At 53.2% G+C, this 25,965-nt stretch overlaps 1 protein-coding gene across 1 annotated transcript in view; it reads right to left on the reverse strand.

Moving 5' to 3' along the window:
• Positions 1-1,165: 1,165 nt before the first annotated feature.
• ALK (ALK receptor tyrosine kinase) overlaps positions 1,166-25,965 on the reverse strand; it is a 594,344-nt gene continuing 569,544 nt past the window's right edge. The window contains exons 18-29 of the mRNA XM_036262276.1: positions 25,355-25,507; positions 24,397-24,501; positions 22,334-22,520; positions 21,556-21,646; positions 21,382-21,446; positions 20,473-20,602; positions 14,050-14,147; positions 10,697-10,789; positions 8,604-8,705; positions 5,240-5,374; positions 4,405-4,495; positions 1,166-2,112 (exon numbers count right to left, since the gene is read on the reverse strand). Coding sequence (XP_036118169.1) covers positions 1,426-2,112; positions 4,405-4,495; positions 5,240-5,374; positions 8,604-8,705; positions 10,697-10,789; positions 14,050-14,147; positions 20,473-20,602; positions 21,382-21,446; positions 21,556-21,646; positions 22,334-22,520; positions 24,397-24,501; positions 25,355-25,507 — 1,937 coding nt within the window. The 3' untranslated portion in view covers positions 1,166-1,425. The remainder of the gene's footprint in view (positions 2,113-4,404; positions 4,496-5,239; positions 5,375-8,603; positions 8,706-10,696; positions 10,790-14,049; positions 14,148-20,472; positions 20,603-21,381; positions 21,447-21,555; positions 21,647-22,333; positions 22,521-24,396; positions 24,502-25,354; positions 25,508-25,965) is intronic.

A 25,965-nucleotide genomic window follows, 5' to 3' on the forward strand; every position in this document is an offset into this window, starting at 1 on the left:
CAAGTAGTAAGTGCAACCTTTTTAAAGCGATGACTTGGCCCAGCTACTACCAGGAAAGAGACGGAGAATGGAGGCGAAGCAGAAAGAAAGACAGAGAAGGAAAGTTCCTGATAAAGTAAAGCGCTGCTGCATAAGTGCATGGGTAAAATTCAACCGATTCCCAATTCACTTTTGTGGAAATAAATTTCATCTGTGAAGACCAAGTTCAGAACTCCTGCTTTAACACGTCACTGTCAACCTCAGTGCTCCAAATGTCCCTGAATTCCTTCATTCACTGCCCCCCAGAGGAAAAATTCTCGGTTTTAATCTGCATTTGAGAGCTATGCAAATTATGCTATGTGTTATTTCAGCAAATCTGCGTTCCCCTGTGGGCTAGGATCACATGATCAGGGAGAGAAAATGCAGGTGAACACTGGGAGGAAGGACAGGCAGTAGTACTTCCCCTCAGGACCACCAGGGGGCCCGTTACTCCAATGGCCTGTCTATGGCCACAAGTAGAAACTAGGATTTGGTAGCTTTTGTGATTGAAATTGTTAAAGGTTTTGGCCGAAGACAAAGGGGTGCCCATGAAGAAGGGGTATTTTTCTAGGCTTCGATGTATCACTGCTGCTTTGAATTTTTATTTTTAAATGATCAGAGCTTACTTTAATTAGTGGAAAGGTTTAAAGCAGGTAATTCATTTACCTCTTCCGTTTTCAATCCAGTGGGAAAGCTCACACTCAGTTGTTCACTTTCAGGAGGAGGGTTTTTCTTAAGGCATGAGGTATATTACCAGAACGCTCTGGGTGTCTAGATGTGCACTGGGGTCTCGTCACACTCGAAGCACCTCGCAGGTCTGCATCTCACTCAGATGAGCACATTTTCTCTACGACTGTCACTGTGCGCCACGGTTTACAATCGCCGACGCATCCGCACCATCGAAAGCGTCCAAATGTCATCGAACGCAGGACATTTCAGTTAGTCGTCTACGAATTCTCTTTTCCAAGTAAAGTGTCCTTCCCCATGCCGACGCTTTATACAGGACTCCTTCCTTTCTGTTCCCTGTCCCCTCACGTGGTCCAGGTCCCCCCCGACCCGGTGAGGAAGCATCATGCCTCCAGGTGTGGACGGGGGCAGCGCCCACGCAGCTGGGGAGGGGTGAGGACGTGGACCTCAACCACACACGAGAACTGTGTGCGGCCAAATCCAGGCCTTGTATTTCCCACTCGTCTTTTTGACCTTTTCTCCTTTTTGGAAAGAATAGGATGAACCTGTGCTCAAAACCCCTCGAAAGCATTTGGGAAACACAGCTTCTTGTGTGGCTCTCCAAAACAGATGGCACAAAATGAAAAGGGACATTGGGTCTCTGGTTTGGGGAGGAGCTGTCACCTGTCCCGGCTCCGTGGGCTCAGGGTTCCCAAGGAAAAGGAGTGAGTGGCAGCGGGCTCAGGGCCCAGGTTGGTTTTTCAGAGCAGTGTCCTCGTAATGACTAGTGGCAGGGGCGGCGGCGGCCTCCAAGGGCAAGCCCTGCTGCTGGTAGCCGTAGTTGACGTTTCCACAGGGGAAGTGACGCAGCCTGAACAGGGGCACGTCCTTCATGCTGGCAGTTAGGGACGATGGTTCCAGGAGCAGGGAGGCACTGGCGACTCTGCCAGCCGCAGCGCCGGCAGGGACAGTGCCGCTGCCCTCGTGGCCCAGGTCTCCCCTTTCGGGAGGTTCCCTCTTTGCTGGTGGGTGGTCCTTTCTGGCCGGTTTCTCTGTAAACCACGAGCCGTACGTTGGGTTCCACAGGCTGGTCGGTTTGTTTCTGGATCGCTGGACTTTGTGCAGCTCGGATGGCAGGTTGGACTGAGCGAAGGCCATATTAACATGTCCCCCTTCCGCAGCCGGCCCTCTAGTGACTCGAACCGAGACCTCTGCCCCTGCTGGTTTCTTGACTGCTTTGCCCGAGGAAGTGGAAGGCAGAGGGGGCGGGGCGGCTGGGTCCTGCCCGTCTTCCCCCTTGGCAGGTGGAGGAGAGACCAGGAGTGGAGGCATTCCCTCAGGGTCTTTGGGCCGCATAGGCACTTTCTCCTCCTCCTCCACGAGTGGGCCATACTCTATTGGCAAAGCAGTGTTGATCACATCTGGGTCCTACAGGTGGGAGAAATGATCATTAAAACTCATCACAGACCTAACATATTGGTTCTGGAAGACACCTGAGCAATGATCGCATCCAAACTGACTTCACAGATGGAGAAACCAATGTTTACTGGGAACATTCATTTATAAGTACCGGGGAATAAGAAACGAATAGGAAGTCATCTTTGTCCTTGAAGAGCTTAGAGGATAAACTGTGACAGAGCATGTGCAGGGTGCAGGGAAGCACCCACCTGCCTGGGTAGGGGCGGGGTCAGGAAGGGCTCTGCAGAGAACACTGTTGGGCAAATCTCACAGACTAGTGGATTTAAAAAATATATAAATTAGTTAAAAAATTATTCCAGTCGAATCCCAGTAAAACCTTTCCTAGTAAAAAGAAAACACTCTGCGTTTGACTCCCGGTGCGCAGGTGGTGAAGAGGGCAGGGGCGTGGGAGGGGAGGAGACACACACACCACCCCACGTTGACTTGCAAGGTTTATGCCTTGTTCTCGTCCTGGCTGCCTCTCATATTCCTCATATTGGGATGGGTCATGTGTGATTATAACTTTCCCTGTGTTACATGATCATGTCAGATGCCAACTGCAGGGGTTCTCAGCCAGTCTGGATGTGATGAGGCCCTTTGTGAAACCCAGGAAATACTGAGTGCTACGAGGGAAACCATTTGCACACCAGCTTTGCGCTAGATCATTTTGACGGCCACAGACTGTAATAGAGAAAAGCAAAAGCAGTTGCCAGAGATGTGAGGGGAATTTGTGGGAGGAAACTTAAACTCGGGGAAATTTAATTCTTTAATATTTTATGCAAATTGGAAAAACCGTCACTGCCATTTAACAGAAAAGCACATTGGTCCAGTATTCAACAGTTTACGAACAAAAGATAACTGCCTTCTGATTCTCTTTTATATTTTAGTTCCTCCCCTGTTAACTACTAATGTCTATAGTGAGTCATTCAAAATGTGCTCATATGGAACCACCTGTTTTTAAGAGGGACAGTATACACTTTGGAGGAAAATCACTCCAAAGCATATCTACAGGAGGGGGCCAAAGTAGGTTTACAGTTGTTCATATGGAAAAAAACTAATAAATACATTGTGTTTCACTTATTCACAACTGTAAGCCTACTTTGGCCATACCCTGTATTTAAGCGGTATATTTCATTACTATTACAATATAATAACCTAAACTGCCACTGAACATCAAGTTCTCTGTAAAAACCCCAATAACGTGATCAATGAAGTTCATTGAGATAAATGCAGTCTCCCTACTCAGTGGACCGGGAAGGATGGAGTCGCGAGCTCAGGACATGACTAGCATTTGGTCACAACTCAGATGAGGAAGGTTAGACAGGGAGTGGTTGCTGCCTGACTTCTATAATATTCTCCACAGTTAGACGTCCTGGCAGAATGAGTGGAGAGGGGGAAAGAAAGCAGGCTCAGTGGAGGGCAGAGAGCTTCCGATGGAAAGCCTAGGGGCAGCAGGCGGTGCCGGGGGAGGGGTCGCCTGCAAGGCAGGAGGGAGGCCACCTCCACTGGCGCTGGGGAAGGTGGTGAGAACGGGTGTAGGTGCAGGGGCTGAGGGGACTCTCCCTGGATAGCCTCTCCATTCTTGAGGAGGTCGGAGGCACAGTCTGCAGAAAATGGGGGAGAAGAGTTGTCACGGAAGGAAACGGGAGCGGGGTCTGCACTGGAGCCAGCAGGAGGGCTTGGCTCCTGACTCCCCATCTGGAAATGGGGGTATTTTATGTACCTCGAAGAGGATGAAATACGTGGAACGTGACTCATGTATCACAGATGCTGCACTAATGCTATTTGCTGATGTTAAAATTTCTCCAGACCGCTCTGACCTTTCCTCCCTTTATCCCTCTGATACATGTCTTTAGATACAACTTAACAGTTGTATACTGTCAATTATTTCATGGTATTATTTCTCCAGCCAGGCTGTACACGATGAGAGCTGGTGTTTTCCGTCCTTCTTTGAAGCTCCAGTTTTATTTAATAAAACATTAGGTGCCCAGTAGGGATTTAGTGATACGTGTGAAATGAACCGATTCCCGAATATTATTCGGTTTCTGCCACGGTGTCACGTGCCAGCGAAGAAAGTGGCCCTTACTAGTATTTATTCTAAAATGTGCATACTGAGAAACCAATCTTTATAGATAATTAACATTCATTCTCATGACCGTAACTCACATTTTCTGGATGGTTTAACTTTTATTTCACATTTCAGTATTTTCCATCCTTGAGACTTTTCCGTATAAATGCTGATCGAGGGGGAAGTGTCCGTACCTGTGTGCAGTATTCAATCCTCTCCAAAATGATGGCGAAGTGGGGCCTGTCTTCAGGCTGGTGTTGCCAGCACTGAGTCATGATCCTGTACCTAAAAGAAGAGGAAGCACATTCATTAAAATCAGGAGAAACAAGGATGAAAAGTACATTTTTTCCCTCTGAGCACTTTTCTAAATGGGACCAGGTAGGGGGTGTGGTGGGAGGAGGTGGCCCTGCCTTTGAGGGTGGCAACTCATGGAGGTCCCATGCGCTTGGCATATGCTGCCCTCTGCTGATGGGCCAAGGAATCGTGCCAGGTGTAAAAGGTACAATAACGAAAGCTCCTGGTGTTTCCATTAAATACGGCTCCTCTCATTCCATTCCTGAAGTCCCCTCTGAGGAGGAATACTCTAATCCTATCACCGTCTTCCTTGCTTGTGGGTAGCAGATGAAGGGTGCCAGACAGGACAGCAGAAAACATGGAGACTGGGATCCAGGGTGGGGCAAAAGTAGGTTTACAGTTGTGAGGTTCTTGGATCATGAGCACCTGTGAACCTGCTTTTGCCCCACCCTGTATTTAGGGGACTCAAGTAGAATGGTGTTGGGCAGAAGGGGTGGAGGCCAGGACACACATTTCTCGAGGGGTGTGAGCTTGGGGAGCCCACGGCCTCCAACCAGACAAAGGATACTTTTCGGGGCAGGACATGACTGCTTCGGGGTCCCGGACACATTCCTAGCCTGGGCGTGTTTAGTGAGGTCAGCCTCACTAAGTACACGTGGCTGCGGGATATTTTGTTTTTTGAAAAGGAGGACTGTGCTTTTAGTAACTTGTGGAAATGTGCTAAAAGAGTCGTACACAGGCCCAGGGCAGTTCTTCGGCGGGTCCATCCGTCCTCCACTGGTGACGAACTCGAGAACCTCCTGGTTGCTTTTGCTGGGGTACGGCATGTATCCCAGAGAGAAGATTTCCCACAGCAGCACTCCGAAGGACCTGGCACAGGGCAGGGCACAGCGATGCGCGCGCACACACGTGTGCACACACGGACACACACGGACACACACGGACAGACAGGCAGACGTAAAATTTTAATTTTTGTATTATGAGAATTCTTAATAAGAAGAAAAATAAGAGGATGAGAAAGCCACATGCTATGCGCCGTGCAAAGACAACCACTCTCAGTACGTTATTTCTTTGTTCCAGTCGAGCTTCAGGGCTTAGAGTTTATCACGTAATTGCAGTTGCATTCAATGTGCAAGGCTGAACCTTGATTTTTGAAAATGCCATTATAGCATAAACATTCTGCGTTAATATAAACATTTTATAAATAGAATTTCAAATGGCTATAAAACATTCCACTGAGTAGTTTTACCATAATTTGCCTTATCATTTAAAAATGTAAAACTATTTAAAATACTGTGATTAACAACTTTGTGCATTTTCTTGAAAGGACAATTTGCTTAGGATAAAGTCCCTCAATTTAGGATGAGGATAACCTAATAAATTCTAGGATAATTCTAGCGAAATTACTAGATCAAAAGAATACTAACACTGAAAAATTCTTGACACATACGGTCCACTTGACTTCCAGACACGTCACTGATCCCCAGCCAGCCTGGAGCAAGGCTGGTGAGACACTCCCCACCGAGCGTTACCAGCTCCTACCCTGTTCTCCCCAGCTCAGGGGCCCTGCCTCACTGGCTCACGCTGCAAACCAGGTCTCCCCTGATGCCTCTCTTTCCCCCAGCCCTACCCCGCACCCAGCTTTCCGCAGCCCTGGTAACTATCTCAAGCCAGAGCTAGAATCTGACCGAACGGCTGCCGCGGCTACACGAGGCCCAGCCCCTCGCCCCTCTCCTCTCCAGTGAGCGTCATTTTCTTACTGGTTTCCCCTCTTCACCTGTCCTCCACCCGTCTGTTTTCAATGGCTGAAGGTGATTTTCTTCCTTTAAAAATAGATCATGTCACGCTTTTGCTTCCAACTGTTCAGAGGCATCTCACTGTGCTTGTAATAAAATCCGCACCCCTACCCCGGTCCGTAGGCCCTCCGTGTCCTGCCTGGCTGCCCCTGCCATCTGACTCCGGCTGGCCTCGGGGCTCCCTGGCTCACCACAAAGGCGTGTTTTCACCCCTCAAACAGCCTGGAGCGCCTTTCGGTCAGATCTCCCCACGGTGTGGCTGGCTGTGGTTCAGGAGTGGGAGTGGCCCGTCCTCCGTGGAGCCTTCCCCTGCAGCGGCTTTGCCCCCTGCCCCCCACTCCGTCCTCTGCTTCTCTGCCTCCACGGCACTACGGGTATCTGAAGTTATGGGATTTATTTGTTTCTAAAGCATTTTATGAAACAATCTGAATTTTAAAAAGGAAAAGTAATAGATACCTATGTATCAGGATGTTAATATTTTGCCTTATTTGTGAGCGTTCTCCCTCTTTTTGAAGAAATAAAGTAGATACAGGCAAGCCCCGCCCTCCAGCCTCCCCCCCCCACCTGCTCCACGGATGTTAGCACGTGTCCTAGCCATGTATGTTTTGTCCCCAATGTGTGAGAGCATAAACACTAGTTTCTGTATTGCAGACCTCAGTTTTGTATTATAATATTATGCATGAAGAATATCCTGCTCCTTTTCAGAACTTGCTTTTCCCCGACTAAACTTTATTTTTCGGATTTCCCCATGTTGGTATATGTAGGTGAAGTGTGTGTTTTACACTGCCGAGAACAGTTCCCCCGATGTAAGGAAACCACCGTTTGTTTAATTTATCCCCTGCGTGAGGGGTAGTTAGGCGTTTTAGTGTTTTCTCTTTTGTGAACAATGTTGCAAATGAACATCCTTGCCCAAGTCGATTTGTGTCATCCTCTCTCCAGACACACACTCGGAGCCAGACTGGCTGGGAAACAGGACGACGCGCGTGTGTCTGGAACAATGTTTTACTTTCCGCTCTCTGTCCGGTAGGGTAGGTGGTGGTGCTCTAGCGCGCCGCAGGGATGGCCTGGGGGGCTCGTTAAAACAGCGTCTGGCTGCCTCACCCCACAGTTTCTGTTTCCTTAGCCTGCGGTGGGGGCCGAGGATTTGTTTCTAACGAGTTCCCAGGTGGAGCTGAGCTGCTGATCCACGGACCTCACTTTGAGATCCACTGGGTTAGGATAAGCAAAAGCTAAAAATAGAACTACCTTAGGACCCAGCAACCCCCTCTGGGTATCTAGTCGCAGAACCAGAATCAGCGTCGGAGAAACTGCTCTCCCATGCTCACTGCGGCATCCCTCACAGCAGCCGAGAGTGCAAACACCCTCTGTGCCGTCAGCGGAGGGACGGATAAAGAAAAGGGGTGTGTGTGTGTGTGTAGATATATGTCCTTTTGATTAATTAATATAATTATTAATATCAATAACTAGCTGTCTAGATTAATAGCTTAATACATGGATATCAATACATACATGTATTAATACATATTAATACAGGTGTGTACATATAACCACACATACCTTTTCTTTGTTCGTGTGTGTGAGTGTGTGTGTGTGTGTGAGTGTGTGTGTGAAATGGATATTTTTCAGTCTCTAAGAGGAGATTCTGCCTTTTTGGACAACAGAGATGAACCTGGAGGGCACTGTGCCAATGCAATCAGCCCGACGCGAAGAGAAATACCGCGGGCTCTCACTCCACGGAGAAGTATAGAGGCCGAGCAGCTCGGCGATGCCGGGGCAGGGGGTGGCACACAGATGCAGGCTCCCGGGATGACTGATGTGTAGACAGTGTTTCCCAAACTCATCTTTAGCTGTAGAAAGGGCCTCATCACCACTGTCCCCAGCAGCCCTTTGGAGCTTTTATGTTTTTCCATTTTCTCCTTTATTCTGTTAATGTGGAGAATCTCATTGCTCAGTGTTCTAATCTTAACTCAAGGTTGCACTCCTGGAATAAATCCGACCTCACTGCGAGGTGAGAACATTCGTGTGGCCTCTGTGTGTGCCCCGCCCCCAGTCCAGCACCACCTGGGAACTTGCAAGCAATGCAGGTTCTCAGCTTGACCCCAGCCCTTCGGAATCATGCACTCAGGGTGGGTCCAGCCATCTGTTTAACAAGCCTTTCTGATGATTCCCAGGTCTGCCAGCACCTTGTGTAGGGTGTTGATGCTTCTGCTCTGCCCCTCCCCCGACACAGGGCCAGCCCTGCTGAGAGTGGATCACCCCCTTAAGGCCCACGGTGGACCAGAGGAGGCAGCAGGAAGACTCACCACGTGTCCGTCTTGGATGTAAATATCCCCTCCATGAAGGCCTCCGGGGGCATCCACTTCACCGGCAGCATTGCGCAGCCTCCCTTCCGGTAGTAGCTCGCTCTGCGGGACGGGAGGAAACCGAGCTTGGTCTGGCGATGGCTCTGGGCGGAAGCCCCAGGCAACTTGAGAAAGTGACAGCAAGGTCTACCCACGAAAGGACTGAGCGCATGAGGGTTCTGTGGCTCAGGATGAGCAGGGGAACACAGGTCACTGGGTTAAGAACTTGGGTGTCATTTAATCAGAGACAAAGCTGCCCACTGGAGGCGATGACTATACAATGACTAAAATGCCCACTAGAGGAGGGTTAGATTTCCCTGTTGGGTTTTGTTTATTATAATTCACAGCGAGTAACATTACTCTAAGCCATAAAGGCAGCCCGTCCCTGCTGATCCGCATTAATGCAAGATCCCAAAAGGGAGCTCTGGAGAGCGGGACTGTGTCTTCCTCGGCTGGCTCCTCCATGGCGCTCACACGGCGTCCAAGGTAGGGGGCACGCGACAGCCCTCCGGGTAGCTGGTCAGGCAGCTCCCTCCTGCAGCACATCCAGCCGCAGAACACAGGGCTTAGGGTGGAGCAGGCGTCAACGGTACGAGTTAATGGGTTAGTGTTTATCAGAGATGTCATGAGTGCAACTCACTGGTGAAAACTAATCAGTTATCTCCTATGCCGCTGACACCAGCTCCACCCCAGCCCCGTGTTCTGCCGCCATGGAGGCAGCTTCCCGACCAGCGGCCTTGATTAATTCATTGCTTCAACAAACATGTGCTGAGTGTTTAGAAGGTATCAGGTACTCTGCCATGGGGTGAGGGCGCAAGTGAGACTTCCGAGGATACGGTTAGTGGGGGAAACGATGGAAGAACTCTGTGTAAAGAACCACGTGCAATGATGTGAGGGTGTAGGAGCCCCGCGGCCCAGAGGATCGCGCTGTTCTGCTGCAGGTGGGGTCAGGTGCGGTGACTGTTTGACAGAGGGGCTGGGGAGCCGAGCGCCCCGGAGGGCCCTTCCTGAGGGCTGCGCTTGCATGTGCTGCGGGAACAGCGGGACTGCAGGTGAGTTGGGGTGGGGGAGCCTCGAGTTGGGGGCTGTCAGAGCTGCGTACGGAGAGGGAGGGCTCGCTAAGTCGGGCTGCGACGTTTGCGTGGGCAGCCGCAGGCACTCGGGGTAGTCTGAGGACGGAGGGAAGGAACGCTGAGACCGGTCGTGAAAGAAGGCAGTGTGGCAGCCGGGGCGATGTGGTGACCAGTGGCAGGTGACTGGAGTCAAGAACATTACTGACTCATCTTCCACGGGCTGCTCCCCTGCGGTCACAGGTTGGCCTCAGCCTTCTCCCCCGGGATGGCTGCCAGTTCTGACGGAGGCCTCGGGGGCTCCCGGACTCTCCAAGCGGCGAGAGCTCTCCATGGCCACCTCTCTGTCTCTGGCTTAGGGCAGGTGTGATCGGCGACCACGCGCTGGGTGACTTGCTCCGCTCACGGAGCTGGTCGCCGTTGTCAGTGATTAGACAACGAAGTGGCGTGAGATAAAGTGCAATATGGTGTTTTTTAAATTGAAAAGTATTTTACTTTTTAAATCTAGCCTTGAGAATATTACGGGGAAGAAGAAATGAAGCTGAGCTAAGTATCTATGGGCTTAGAGCTATACTCCTGCGTCTCCTGGGGCGGGTGGAGACGGCTGATGCGCAGGCCCGGGAACCTGTCATCCGGGGTGTTCTTGCCTGGTGGGACGGAAGGTGAGGCCATTGAGAGTTAAAGTTTACTTAGAAACTTCCTCCATGTCGTGTACCCCAGTAATGCTGTGCCCCGTAATGTGTGAGGACTAGAGCATGGACACCGGAGACGATCTAATTAAGAACGTCTGTGGATTATGGCAGGCGGTGTGATCCTGGTTTAGACTGTCGGTGTGGGCGCTAATTAAGGTTTGCCATATCCTGCAAAGACACTGAATGAAATTTTAGGCGGCAGGTTGACAAGGTGCCAGAGATGATTTAGGGCACACGCAGCCGCGTCCCATTCTCTTGAGGGGCTGGGCTGAGGTGGTGACGGCCGTCCTACCGGTAGATGTCGCGGGCCATTCCGAAGTCTCCGATCTTGGCTACTCTTCCAGGGCCGGAGCAGGTCAAGAGGCAGTTCCTGGCAGCAATGTCCCTGGAAGATCGAAACGAGACAATGCGTGTCCTTATTTATCCCCGGGAAAAGACATGTGTAGCATCCGTCACTAGGATCTTCACTTCTCATCTGAAGTTCAAATAGTTCCCTCCTCTGCTCTGTGTCCTTTACTGCACTACGCATCAGTGTAAAAGACATCGCTATACCAATTCTAGGCCTCAGGACTAACACGGAAATGGGAAATGATCAGGGAGATGACTGAAAATGGTTAATAGGGCAATAATATGAAAATAACTATAATAGAAACTAGAATTTATTGGTCTTTTACTATGTACCGAGTATTGTCCTAAGTGCTTTGTATCTAATTCTTACAACAACCCTATGAGGTACAGGGTGCTATTATTGTCTTCATTTTATTAAACAAATTAAGCTAAAAGCAGACAATAGAGGGACATAAGAAATGACACTTGTCCCGAGGCTGTGGTCTCTGTCGGCTGTTCGAAGGCGTCGTCTGGAACAGCATAGCTTCCACAGCATCAAATGCACGTAGGTAGAGGTATTCCCACATATTTATGGTTCTCTTTTAACAAGCCAGGATGGTTCTTGCAGCCATGATGTTATCTAAAGCCTTTGCTAAGCTGCTTGCATTTCAGCCAGTGGCTGAAGAATCGCGTCTTTCGGGTTGTGAGACATCTTGTCTGGTCCGGTGTCTCCAGACGGCGTCTGCTGGCAGCACCCTATGAGGCTCACCAGCTTCTGCACTGGCCGCTGGCGTGCCCACCCCTGGCAGCACGCGGCAGAGGGGCGCAGCCAGAAGTCTGGAGTGGTCTAATCGTACTAAAGTCCAGGACGGAAAGAAAAGTAGTAGTACGTGGGGGCCACATGGTGTTTTCATATTTTTACTGATTTCACCTGACCTTTGGTTGAGAAGGACATGGAAAATAAACAACTGGGTAGTATATTTAAAAGAAGGATCTGCTCTGGTCAGTTTGGCTCAGTGGTTGGAGCATCAGCCCCTGGACCGGAGTCGTGGGTTTGATTCCTGGTCAAGGGCACGTTCCTGGGTTGCAGGTTCGATCCCTGGCCCTTGTTGGGGTCATGTGGGAGGCAACCAATCCATGTGCCTCTCCCACATTGATGTTTCTCTCTCTCTCCCACTCTCACTCTATCTAAAAACCAATGGAAAAGTATCCTCGGGTAAGGATTAAAAAAACGGATCTGGATTGGGGATTGTGGCTTAGGACACCAGAATGACGGGCCAGGGAGGGAGACGGGTGTTGGAAATGCCGCTGAACTGATCCAGAGGTTTAAGTTGAATTTTGAGGAGCAATGGTGCATAAAATGCCCTAATAAAACTATAGAAGCATTACATGTGTGACATCAAAAAGAAGAAAAATAGTGGGAGACATAGCCATTACTTCTCAAAAGAAACACAGCGAAGTAGACCAGGAACAATATTTACGGCTCCAGAAAGGTCTTTATGCTGATCTGCATGGAAGGGTTGCTTAAAAAGTGATCTTGAATTTAATGCCAAGAAAGTAAATACAGTGTCATAGAACACACCAAGAATTGGTAGAATGACACATAATTCTTGAGGTGGTAAGAAACTATGACCAAAGGAAACAGATCTAGTAGAAAAACGAGAGTGTGTGGATCGGGTGAGGGTGTTCCTTTCTGAATTCAGGAGGTGCTTGCATGCGAGCGAGGCCGTGGGGGGCAGATGGAGGGTGGGGGAGAGAGGACTAGAGGTGACACATTCCAGGGAGGGAGCCACAGACCTCCTAGCCCGTTAAATGCAAAAGATGCCTCCCCAATACCAATGACCCCAGAAGAAAAGCTTGGATTGAGATGGTCAATTTCTGCCAGAAGTCGCCTTTTGCTTATAAAGCAGACTATGTGATACATTCTTGATTTATCTCTGACAATTTCATTTCTCAAAAAAGATAAAAGGAGCAACAAACTATTACTCTGGGATCAAATTCTGACCCCCGGTAACTCTTCACAGATATGGAAGCGATAGAAATCTTGAGAGGATAAGATCCTGTTATCTCATTATCTCTAATAACAGAGCACTGGATATGGTCCGAGGCATCATGGCTCTCGGGAAGCAGATTTCAAACCGTCGGAGGAAAGATGATATGACACCTCGGCCAGAGAATCTTGACTGGTGCGGGGGGAAGACAAAAAAGCAGAAATGATCTCGGGGAGAAGCAAAGGGAGACGTCTGAGGTCACCAAGGTGACGGCACCGGTTGCTCTGGGATGAGTCCAGACTTAAAGGACATGGACAGAGACGCAAAGGTAGCTGCGGCCAGGGGTGGATTCCACGGACAGCACAACCGCCGTGTCTGAGCAATGATGCAAAGGAAAGAGAAGCCAAGGAGAGTTTGCCGCCTGGTTTTGGGGATGACTTTGGGCTCCCGGATGAGCGCACTCCTTGATGTTCAGTTCCCCGTTGTTACCAGGGACAAAGCACAGCTTCCTGTCTGCGTACAGGCCCTTCTATTTCCAACCTCATACAGCGTCTCTCATACTTGAGTCTTCGTACTCAATATGCTGACGATTAGGACTGTGCCTTACCCTCTTTGAAGACTCGCGTTAACAAACACTGGTTAATTCACCAGGTTGTCACTTACTAGTTAGAAGGAAACCATTAGGAAGAGCAGCACAAAGAGCCTGACCCTCTAGCTGACTTGCCAGATTTCGGAACTAAGCTGTCAGCCGAGAGAGTCATCACCGTCCCCAAGGAAAGAAATCTGTAACCCACGACGTCTGCGGCATGACGCGTGGACTTGATGTCACCGCCAGGGTCCGATGGAGTGCAGAGGTAAACCAGATAACCGTTATGCTCATTCCAGGGTCTTTTAGCAAAAATCAATTTCTCCAACAGACATTTCTTGTGCCTCACAACGTGCCGGGGAGATGAAGGTGGAGGGAGCAGGGCCCTTGCCTCGAGCGCCCACACTCAGATACGGAGACGGTGGGCTCCTTTCACTACCTTAAGGGGCTCAGTTTTTGAAGAGGGAACGTTATGATATAGGCCTTGAAGGTGTCACTGCGAGATACGGGCAGGCGTCCCCGCAGGAAGTCAGTAGCAGCTGCTCTAGGTCTGCAGCGCTGGTATGACCTTTCGCAGTACCCATTTTACATATGGGTCCAGTGAAGCCCTGAGGGTAAGCAGTCACCTTGAAGACAGAGAAGGCCGATCCACCCCTGGCGGGAGCAGGGGGCGAGCCGGGCCCCGGAGACCTGTAGGGAGGCATGCAGGACACGGAGGGCAGAGCAGGTACTCGGACTCACCGGTGGATGAAGTGATTTTCCTCCAGGTACTGGCAGCCACAGGCAATGTCCCGAGCCACGTGCAGGAGGTCCAGCATGGCCAGGGAGGAGGGCTGGTTCTGCGGGGAGACGGAAATGACCCACTGGTGAGAAGCGCTTGGGGACAGAAGAACTGAGACACAAGTTCAAGTGCCCCCAAGGAGGCCAAACAGGACTCGCTGTCCCCTGGGGTCCCGGCCCTGCTGCCCTTAGATCACCCGGCTGTTTTAAAGTGGCACAGATGCCTGGACCTCCGCCCGGGCGGTGCAGCAACCACTGCAGGTGGGTGCAGCGTTTGTGGGTTTCACAGCACCCCAGGGGAGTAACAGCGTCTGGAACCCCCAAACCACAGGAAGCCAGGAGGGGCCAGGTGTCCTTTCCCCTGTTCATTTATTCTGCAGGTTCTTCTACCTCAATCTTCATAAGCATTTGAAGCCCCAAACTTACAAACAAGCCTGTGAGAAAATCAAGGGGGATCATGTTTTGTTTGTTTTTTTTTATCCTCACCTGAGGATATTTTTTCACTTTTTGTTCAGATAGAATGGGAGGGAGAGAGAGGAACAGAGAGAGAGAGAGAGAGAGAGAGAGAGAGAGAAACATCAATGCGAAAGGGACACATCGAGTGGCTGCCACCCGCACGACCAACCAGGGCCAGGGACAAACTGCAACTGAGGTACATTCCCTTAGTGGGAATCAAACCTGGGTCTCTCTGGACCACACAGGTCAACGCTCTAACCACTGGGCCAAACCGGCCAGGGCAGGATAATGTTGTTTTTAAAATCCTCTAAATGTTTTAAAGTTTTAATTTTCTTCAAGAATATCCAGACCTAACGTGGGATGAGAAAGAAAAGAGGAGGTTTTTGGAAAACGCTGGGCAACGGAAGAGCGTGTCAAGCCTCCCTGGACGATGTCTCCGCCGCTCTGGGTACAGCCCACCTCCGCCCGGACAGCCCGGGGAGCTCTGGGAAGCTTTCCCCGAAGCCTGCGTCCTATCTCGGTGTCTCTTTTAATTCCGAAATCCCCAAAGTCTGCAGCAGCTTGTCACCACACAGTGTCGTATTTGCTTTGTCGTTCTGTGTGTATTTTGCGATGTGCCCAAGTGGACTCTGAGGTCCCCAAGGGAGGGACTTCAGTGTCCACCTCCACGGTGTCCAGCACAGTGCTTGACATGTTGTAGGGTTCAATACATATTGGGGGGGGTTGTTGGTTGGTTACAAATAAACTAGGATTTACCTAGATGTCAGCTGGGAGTCCCTCTGCCACAGACTGGGGCCTCCCCAGGACTCCTGGGAGCAATATGTGGTCTGGGGGAGGTGGAGAGGAGTCTGCTTCTCTACGGCATGCTGCATTCTGGGGGAGACCGCTCAGGGAGGGGGTACTCCCTGCCCATGGACCATCAGGCCCCGCCTGACGTGCAGCAGAGCCAGTCTGAGTGCGTGACCGCTTCCATGCAGCGTCCTGTGTTGTTGGTGGGGAAGAGAAGGTGACCTCCACGTTGAAGGGAGGGCTGAGGCTCAGAGAGGCTAAGTGACTCACTCCAGGTCACACAGCTGACAGCGTAGAGCTGACGCACCCTGAGCGGGGCTTAAGGAGCCGGGCTGGGGGAGGCAGGGTTCACGCTAAAATGGAGCTTGTCAGGCGGCACGCCGAGAAGCGAGGGCGTGCGTGAGCAGTGGCGAGCCCGGGAGTGCCGAGCTGTGCACAGACGCAGGAGAGCTCATCCCACGGTCAGTGCAGCCGAGCTGGCTTCCGCCTGCTGGTTCCTCACTGGCCCTGAGAACTGGGCTAACTGCTTTGTCTCTGTCCAGCCAGTGTCCTCATCGGCGACAGCGGCGTGGCACTGACCCCTCCGGGCTGTGAGCGGGACAGAGAGGCTCCGCAGGAAAGCTCCCTAGGGGGACCTGCAGTTATGGTGGGGCTGCAGTGGGGGGCTGGGGGTCTCGGGAACTTGCCCTGTGTTGGTTTTTCCAGGGGCCTTGTTGGGGTCGGAAGTACTGGTACCGTGAGAGAAAGAGTCCCCATTTCCTGGGAAAAAGAAAAGTAAATCTATTTCCGAGGGAAACAGTCATCTATCTTGCTATAGTTTTAGAAATATCTTTGCTCTCAGGAAAATGCTTTCTGTTCCCACCAGAGGAGGACCCCTCCCGGCTCCCCTGAGCCTCTCTGTTCCCCCGTCTCTAGGGATGGGAGGACCTCTGAGTCTCAAATGCTCCATGAGCCTGGCGCGCTGCAGGACTGAATCTGCCCGGGCACTGACCCGGCCAGGCTCCTCTCGGCTCCCTGCCCCCTGCCCGGGCGGCTCAGAGCAAACTGACTGCCCGAGTCACAGGCAGACAGGCGGCAGCCCGTGGCGGGTGTGCGCGGTCGGGAGCTGTGCGGTGTGGAAACACACACTCAGAGCAGCCGCGCTGGGCACAACCCAGTGCGCGGTGCTGTGTGTGTCCCCGGGCGAGGTTCCCCGGCCGCACTGAGTGTGTGTTCTGTCCAGTGCTCACAGGGCGGATCCGGTCCAGCGTTTCTCAAAGTGGGTTGTGGGATGGAAGTCCGTCAAAGAGGCACGGGGATTCCTGGCTTCGATAGGTTCTCGATCACAGGCGTTACCAGGGACTTGGCTGTACACTGACGTAGAATGAGAACCAACGAGGGGAGGCTGCAGGGCTCTGGACTTTGGCCAGAGAGTTCTTTTGAGCGTGGGGGTGACGTGAGGCACCTCAGGCATGGCTGTTCCTTTTAGGGACACTGTCTGGGGGTGGGGGACCTTTTTCCTGCCAAGGGCCATTTGGGTATTTATAACATCCTTTGTGGGCCATACAAAATTATCAACTTAAAATTAGCCTGCTCTGTTTGGTCAGGCTGATTTGGTGAGGCGTGTGATGTGAGCTGGTATTGATTTCACGGGCCTCGTACGGCCCGCAGGCCAGACGTTCCCCACCCCTGGTTTAGACCAACATCCCACTTTGCAGGTGAGAAGACAGGCCCAGTGAGGTGGAAGGATTTCTTTGGTCACAGCTTCTGAGAGGTTATTCCCAAAGGGTAATAAATATACACTAATAAAACACAGGATAATATTGTATCTAGTGCTTCCTTAAAGAGCTTCTCCTGAATCATGGAGAGAGGAAGAATCGCAGGACGTGGAGTAGGAACTGTTTCACCAGGTGAAAAACGGAATAAGGACGTATTTTCAAATCGATGCACAGAAGAGCGAGAGGGACACAGGACGGAAGAAGCAGATGCAGACGGGAACAGAGTAGGAACGCCGCACACAGCCGCTGGAAAGCGACGAGGGGTCGTGCTGCTGGGCCCGCCCCCCTGGCTCCTCACGGGCTGACTTTCCCTGGCCCAGAGCCCCTGTGCGCACTGGGGCCGGCACTGGGGTTGCAAAATCAGAGTCGAAGACCTAAGCCTGAGCATCACTCCACATCGGAGCTGCCCTCCTGTACTGTGTCCTCTGGGATCCAAGGAGCCACCTGCTTGCTGAGACGTTCTCTGGAGCTATTACCTACAGACATGACCACGTTCCACGCACCTACAGACGCTGCTGTGGGTAATGACCACCACCTTGAATAAAGACGTCACGGACTCCGTAATGGCTCTTGTCACTGTTGATCAAATCAACGGATACTAAAAGACAGTGATTAGCCTATGTCTGACATGTATTAAACCCTCAATAAATATTTGTTGAGTAAAGAAAAATTTTCTCAACATTTAAAGGGACCTTCTCTTCTGTGGGGTCCTGGGATCAGTGCATCAGTTAGTTACCTATGAATTTCCTTTCCATGACAAACACGATTAGCCTGGGCATCCATTCTGTCCACTGCATCGGCCCGTCTGTCACTTCATGTCCATCCACATGCCATCTGAAGCCACAGCCTCTTAGCTCACCTTTGAGATCCTTTGATCCTGAAAGCCTATGGGACCGCTGAGTTCCAGGGAGAGTGGGGAGTGAGGACGGAGACCTTGTCCGCTTCCGACCCAGACAAGTGCCCGCACGCAGGGCATCATGTAGGCCCTGAGCGTCTCAGGGGTTTGAACAGATAAACCGGGTGGGATTCAGGCCTTCGAATCCAGTGACTTCCACAGCCGGAGGCACAACCCGCCCCTGTATTTCTCCAGCCCTGAACTCCATTAGCCGCCCCTCCCTTCTTCATGTGTGAGGACCACGATATGAGCCCCTCTGTTGATTCTAAATCACATTCCTTTTACACGACCAGGTCCCTGCCTTACTAAGTTGGACTTTGTGCTCTCGGAATCCGGGCGGGATACCACCTCATCTAAACCTCCGGGGAAGCTGCTGCCACACACATCGGCATGGGGTCCTCTGCAGGGCTGTAGTCGGACATTTTCAGTCACCCCATGGCAGGTACCTCAGGAAGGACCAGCCCACCTGGGTGGTGGGTGTGTATGGGGGTGAGAATAAGGATGACCGAGGTGCTGCGAGACTTGGGGGCATGGCTGGCAAGGAGGGCCACGTGGAGCGAGAGCAGGGTTAAAGGTGAAGAGTGGATTTGGTGGGCGGGATCCTGACCTTAACAGGGCTCTCTCTCAAGAGCGCCGAAGGTCCCATAGGTGTGGTTCAGAGGCAGTTAGAGGTCAGAACTTGGCGGAGGCTCCTGCTCTGAGCCTCTCACGGCGGCACGGGGGTGGGAGCAGGTGGGAGACACCAATGATTTGCCTTTCCTTGCTGGTGCTTTGTTTTTAGGACACTATTCAAAGCATCTTTCATCATCAGAAGAGCGAGGAGCCCCACCCCTTACTCCCACCCTGCCCTGCCACCCTGTCCTTGGCCTTGCCAAGTGATGGATTCCCAGATCTCCTGTACAGATCCCAGGTCTCTCCTGTGCACGTACAGTCCTCTTCCTCCTCAAGCCTCAGGGACGTCCACGGAAAATCAGAGCTGTGCTTGCCTCGTGCCCCGTCTGACCTCTGCAAGCAGCACCGCTGAGAGTCTCAGGCACAGGGCTGAAGGCGGCGCCCTGGTGGGTGGCGATGGAAAGCCAAGGAGGTTGGTGCTCAGACCCTGGCAGAGATGTCCGCACAGCTCCAGTGTGGGCTCTGAACGACCTGGCCTCACTGGGGTCGTCCGTGGCTCCCCAAAGAGTAGCTCTGGGATAAAGGGCACCGTAGGCGGGAAAAGGCACCGAAATAGGAGCCGCAAGGCCTGAGTTCTGGTCCCAGCTCTTTCACTTCCTGTGGGGCCCTGGCAAAGCACAGCCTCTCGGGCGACAGTTTTCTCATCTGTGAAAGATCTGCGCTGCTGACCCCACAGAGCGGTTTTGAGAACCGTGAAATGTGGAGCTCTGAGGAGGGGGAGGACCATGCTAACGAGGACTCCCAGGAAAAGGGCCGAATTCCTTCCGCCTACCTCCTCCTGCCAGTGTGCTCAGGTGCACACACTCAGCTTTTCCAGGATAGGTGGGTCCTTAAACGCCAAGACGGGTCAGCCAGGGGCTTGCTGGGACGGCACGGAGGCTCCTCGGGCTAACACATTCCAAACTGAGCCTGACCGGCAGTGGGCGCTGGAGCAGGGTGACCTTTCGAGGTTTCTGCCACCTTGGCGTCTGAGAGCAGAACGGGCAGTTCTGGGCTTTCTGTAGCAGGGTGTCTGTCAGTCTGGCCCTGTTGTCCTGGGCGGGGGGAGGGTGCACGTCTTCCCTGCAGACCTCACAGTCCAGCGGCAACTCCGGGGAGCCAGTCCTCACTTGGGGGGTCTGCTCTGCTCCAGTCCCTGGTGCCCAGGGGCCCTGAAGACACAGTCAGTACGAGGAGCAGGAGCTGGATTCCGGGCCCACCAGGGTGCTGCGGTTTATAACTGAGAGCCACGTCCGAGCTGCTCCAGGCCGGCCCTCGGACGCCACTTTGCACACTGCGGTTGGACTGGGTGGTCTGCCCCGAGCCACATGGTTGTCTAGTGGCCAAGCAGGGCTGGGGGGTGGCACTCCTGGATCCGCCCAGGTCTCTTCACTGTCTCCATCTCTAGCCCTTCAACGATAACACATGTGCAGCACCTTCCTAAATAGTTCAGCACTATATTTTGAGAGTGAAACTACAAGGTCCGATGTGGCCATTTGTGACATGACAGTGGATACAGACTGACCTGCCCCAGGCGAGCTGGGTGGGTTCGTGACCTGTTTGGCATGAACGTGCCTCTCTGAGCTTGTCCTTAGTTTGGTCTTCCATAATCAGCAGGCCACAAAAATGGACTCAGGCTGGGGAATCCATTGCACAGGCCTTGCATGAGCTCCCTGGGCCGTTGTCCACATTTGGTTCATTCTCTCCTGGCTATTCCCCCAGATCCAAGCCCAGGACACCCTTGCCCCCTACCCCGAGTAGCTGCTTCCCAGGCTGCCCGCCCCCCCCCCCCCCATTCCTTGGTACAAACACTGGGGCAAGGCTGTGCTCACTCACCGGGCGAGGGCGGGTCTCCCGGAGGAAGGACTTGAGGTCTCCTCCCGCCATGAGCTCCAGCAAGATAAACCGGGGCAGGGCCTGCAGACTCACTCCGACACAGCGCACGATGTTCTGGTGATTGAATTTGCTGCAGAACAGAGGGGAGGAAGTATAGTTCACGGAGCTGAATCTGGGAAACTCTTACGTGGGGAAAGCAGGATACAAAGTTATGTTTTGAGCAGCCACATCCTGTCCATGCATCCTGTGAATGTCGGTAGCAGGGGTTCGGTGCTGAGCCTGAGCTGACTGTCTCATCACTGAGCTGGTGTAGAACCAGAGGGCAGGCCTGGCTGGAGCTCAGTCTGCAGGAGAGCATTTGGTTGGAGGTGGGAGGACCCTGCACAGACACTTGGGTGAGAAAGTGGGTGGGGAGACAGGAGAGCATCCAGCTCCCTGCTCAGAGACAGGTGCATGGACTGCTAGCTAGGATTCCCTTTGAGTCCTCCAAGGCAGGCCTCAGGGAGAAGCTGCAGAAGCTGCTTTCACAGGGGACTGTGTGAGACCGGCCAGGTGATGTCGTGTGCAAGGGACTGAGAAAGAGGGGTGTATGGATCCCACTGTGGATCCCTCCCGAGGCCCTGGAGGGCGGTTATAGCTGCCAAACACTAGCGTGCTCTCTTCCTGAAGCAGGAAGAATGAGTGGATGGCACAGGGGTGCTAGCTGAAGGCAGAGTGGTAGCTGTTGGATTACTAGGTCATAGAGATCTTTTTCTGAGACAACCATGTGGGGCTGCTGGTGAGACAGGCTGAGAATTTGGGGGAGCCTGCTGCTGGAGAGGGAGAGGGGTGCTGGAGGGGGTTTCCCTAGGAGACACCTGCTTGAAGCATGTCCATGTGGGGTGGGGGGGTGTATCTCTGTGACGCTACCTGATGATCAGGGCTTCCATGAGGAAATCCAGCTCGTCCTGCTCGGAACACACCTCAGGCAGCGTCTGGGCACAGAGGGGAGAAGGCCTTAGCAGCAGGAGTGACAGGCTGAGCAGAGAGTGTGGCCTACAGAGACCGCTGGCCAAGGCCAGGCCTCGAGGGAGCCTCTCTTACCTTCACAGCCACGCGCAGGGGGTTCGGGTCGGCGGGCGTTCCAGACACCTGGCCTTCATACACCTCCCCGAATGCACCGTGGCCCAGACCCCTGTGCAGAGGAGAAGGCAAGATGAGCAGAGGCGGGCAGGCCACGAGCAAGAGGTCGGGCACATTTGGTGGTTGCCCACGAGGGCAGGGGGCACCCACACATTCAAGAGTCACACTCCCAACCTGGCTTTGCTACTCAGTCCCAGGCCTCCATTGCTTTGTCTGAAAACTGGCAAGAGATGTTCCAGCCTGGGATTCATGACAATGGTTGAACACTCCTTCCTTCCGTGAAGACTTGAGTCTGATATTTGCCAGGGACACAGAGGTGACTGAGACCTGGCCCTCACCCTGGAGGCTTGCACCCCCGGGGAGGTCGGCACAGATGGAGGGGAGTCACTTCTGTGGGGTCACTCAGTGAGCGACGGGCATGCACAGGGTGCCCTGGGAGCTCTGTGGAGGGAGGGGACAGGAAGGCACAGGGAGGGGCACTTGTGTGGATTTTGAGGAGAGTCCTGGTTCCCCCCATCTAGTCTTCCTCTCATTGTACAAACCCCGTGAATATAAAGAGTGTTAAGTGATTAAATACCCCCAAATGGCCCTGAACATTAAACCTTCTCCCTCTGGGAATATCAGGGGTGCCCTAGAGGTGGCTTTGCTGGTTCTTGTGGCCAGAGGAATCTATGGTGTTGGGACGACATCCAACCCCCTGGAACACCCCCTTTCCCTGAAGGATGGCAGAGGCACTCACCGAATGAGGGTGATGTTTTTCCGTGGCACCTCCTTCAGGTCACTGATGGAGGAGGTCTTGCCAGCAAAGCAGTAGTTGGGGTTGTAGTCGGTCATGATGGTCGAGGTGCGGAGCTTGCTCAGTTTGTATTCGGGGCTCTGCAGCTCCATCTGCATGGCTTGCAGCTCCTGGTGCTTCCGGCGGTACACTGCAGACAGAGGGAGGTCAGCCGCACGTGGCCTGGACCCGGCAGCCCCGCCCTCGAAGCCCAGCACAGGCCACCTCCCCCAGGAAGCCTTCCTGGATCTCCAGCTCCTCCTCTGAGATCTAAGCCTTTCCATCACACTCAGTGATACTAACAAAATGATTATAGATGTGAAAGTGTACTTTTAATTGAACGATTATTTAAAGTTAAGGTAAAGCTTAATCTCATATAAATGGAAATGGTTTTACTGTATCATACAGGGGCAGACACATTAGTATGGGTCCTCTGAGAAGCAGACCCAAGACAGGATTAAACATGCAGAATTTCATTAGGGAAAAGGGTTCTGAGAGGAAATGGGAGGGAGCCCAGGAAGGCTGGGAGACCATCAGAGTGTTCAAGGTCTGGCCCTGCATGAAGGAGAGTTGAGTAAAAACCCTCATTGGCCATTCGGTCTAAAGATGGTGCAGCAAAGGTTTTGGGACGTCAGAGGAGTCCTGTGTCTCTCAGGAGCAGGCCTGCCTGGTAGCTCTGCTATGCCCAGTCTTCGGGTGGGAAGAACACGGATTTGAGAGCAGCCGTAGTTGGATAACTGCCAGAGTAAATAGGTTTCTAAACTGGCGTCTAAACTGCTGGAGGACCTGAGTTCTAATTTCACCTTTGTTACTTACAAGCCGAGTGACACTGACAAGGTCATGCAACCTCTTTGGATCCCAGTCTCCTCTGTAAACAGGGAGAGTAACTCCTGCCCAGTCCCCTATGCCCCTGACTCTGCACTGTCTAGGGTTGTCTAAATGAAATAAATTCACCAATATTAAATGACTGAAAAATTCTAAAGAGCCCTACCAGTGCAAGGGGCCACAGTCTCCGTGATTATTCTTGAGAACATTCCGTAGGCAAACTCCATGGGGGCACGGAACTGTGATCCATAGGGTGGGTAGTGCCTTTAAGGCCCAGCCCCACCACGTAGGGGCCGGGGCAGGTGGGCCAACCGCTGTGCACTCTGTTCCCTCTTCTATGAAAGGTGCCAGCCGTGACCATAGAGGGGTTTGCTGTTTAGCAAACTAAAATGTGTAAATCATCTGGCACGCAGTCAGTGCACAACATGTGTTAGCTCATTTAAAAATAAATTATACTTTTTATTGATTTATTTTAGAGAGAGAGGAAGGGACAGAGATCGGCTGCCTCCTGCATGCGCCCCACTGGGGATCGAGCCCGCAAACCAGGCATGTGCCCTGACCAGGAATTGAACCGGGACCTCTCGGTCTACTGAGCCACACCACCGGCTGGGCACATCTTAGCTCTTACCCTGTCCCTTTGAAGGCTGGCATCATGTGGGAATTACACGTGCTGCACCTCCCTGGCCACCCCCAGATCCCCTCATCCCCGAGGGGGCTGGTCTGAAAGTGCAGCCCGGAGCTGAGCCTTCCTGCATGTCCCTGCCCCCCTGCCCTGGCTGGACGATGCGGAGTCCTCTGTGACCTGTCTGCCAGCTCACCTCGGCTCACAGGCCTGCCAGGAAACACTCACAAACCAGCTTTGTGCTCTGTGCTCGCAGTGGCGAGTGGGGGCTGGGGCGCTACGCAAGGAGCGAGCCAGGCTGGAAGGGCCCGCGGGAGCGAAGCGCGGAGCCTGAGCCGGGTCCACCTCGGCAGAGCGCCCCAGCCCGCCTCCCCAGGAGCAGCCCGGAGGTTATATCCAGGCTGAAGTTCAGAATCAGGGGCTCCTAGGAACCACAGCTGTGTCGGGGGCCCGGGCTGCTCCAGTCACTGCCCACACAGAGGACACTCGGGTCCGTGGCCGAGCCTGAGCCCCTGCGCTGTTCTGCCAGATCCGCCTGCCCTGCCTCCCTTTGGCCTCCCTGGGGCGGTGGCACACTCACCAATCATGATGCCGGAGAACGCCAGGACCAGGGCGGCTACCAGCGCAGAGGTCACGACAGAGAGGATCAGCGAGAGTGGCAGGTGGGGCTCCGGGGTGGGCGACACTGGAAGACAGGTCCCACGAGACACCAGTGAGCACGCTGATTCCCCTTAGCCGATCGGAGGTCCCCTCCCTGGTCAGCACAAAAGCTGCCCGTCCCTCTCATCCCTGAGACGTGTCCACCTTCCTTTCAGAGGACCCGGGGCAGGAAGCAGTGTGGCCCTGGTTTGACAGCTCCCAACAGCAGCTTTGGGGTGGAGGACACATGTAACAGGTCTAAGTATAAAATCCTGGACATTAATTCAAACCCTCGACTACACGATGATGAGGTGCGGCTGAGAGGTGAGCCAGCAGTGGCTTGCAGAAGGGACTCGGGGCTTCGCCACAGGGAGCTCAGTGCCACCCAGCACACTGTGCCTGCAGCCCAGGCCGAGTACTTCCTGGAGCACCGGCCGGCGCCACACTGGCACAGACCTCACCGAGGTGCCGTGCCTGGTCCCACACTGCATCTCAGAAGGGACGCTGACAGTCGGAACGGCTGCAGATTAGGCACCAGAACGGAGAGGGAGACGAAGACGAAGACTGTGTCCCGTACGAATGGATTGAAATGCAGGGCCATTCAATCTGGAGAAGACTGACAGTGGGGGACACACTTGGAAGGCCGTTGCCAGTGAGGACCCCAGAAGCAGAAGCTGCAGGGTAGGGGTCTGGCTCTGTACCCCCTGGAGGAGGCGCATGCCTTAGAGCCCAGGTCCCTGGCACCGGGGTGTTCCAGGGCGGTGGCTGGCCCCGGGTAGGGCTGTGAGGTTCACGCCCTGGGTTAGGGGTGGCTCTAGGTGACTCCAGGCTCCGTTGTGAGCCGTGGCCCATGTTCCACACGCAGGTCTGGAACCCCTTACCACGCCCCACCCCCTTACCAATGCAGGAGACACCGTCCTCCGCCAGCACTGTCCCGTGGTCACAGAAGCAGATGACCCTGTGGCTCTCGGGGTCCATGTGGCACTCGTCTACCTCGCAGTGGCTGCAGTTTAGGTAATGCTTAATATTCACTTCGCCGTGGCCTTCCATCACTGTGGGCGAGGAGGAGGGTCAGCCTCGGCCGAGCCCGTGAGGGCAGCCCCCCAGCCTGTGCTGTGTCTCCACTGCTCAGGGTGCGTTCTCTGGTCCCTGTTTCTACGTCACTGAGTAGGAAAGTCCCGGCGCATCTGGCGAGTGGAGGTCAGACGGAGGCTGTTTGGGTGCATTTATCTAGGTCGGTGGGAGGGTCCACAGGCCCGATCCTTACGTTGGCCGGGACAGGTAAAGGGTCTATTACAGCTGCATTTTCTAGGCCCAGCCTGCTGGCTGTCAGTCTACCGCCTCTGTGTCCACGTGCTAGCACACTGCTGACTTCCGCGGACCTGGCGGGATGAGTACCAGGTAGCCTCATCTGCAAGCGACCCACAATTGCGCCTTTGTCCCCTGACTCACGTCAGCACCCTGAGGTGCTAGCTGGGCAGCAGAACTGGCCTAAGGAAGTTGGTTCTGC

Source organism: Molossus molossus, unplaced genomic scaffold (assembly GCF_014108415.1).
Source record: "Molossus molossus isolate mMolMol1 unplaced genomic scaffold, mMolMol1.p scaffold_m16_p_15, whole genome shotgun sequence".
NCBI lineage: Eukaryota > Metazoa > Chordata > Mammalia > Chiroptera > Molossidae > Molossus > Molossus molossus.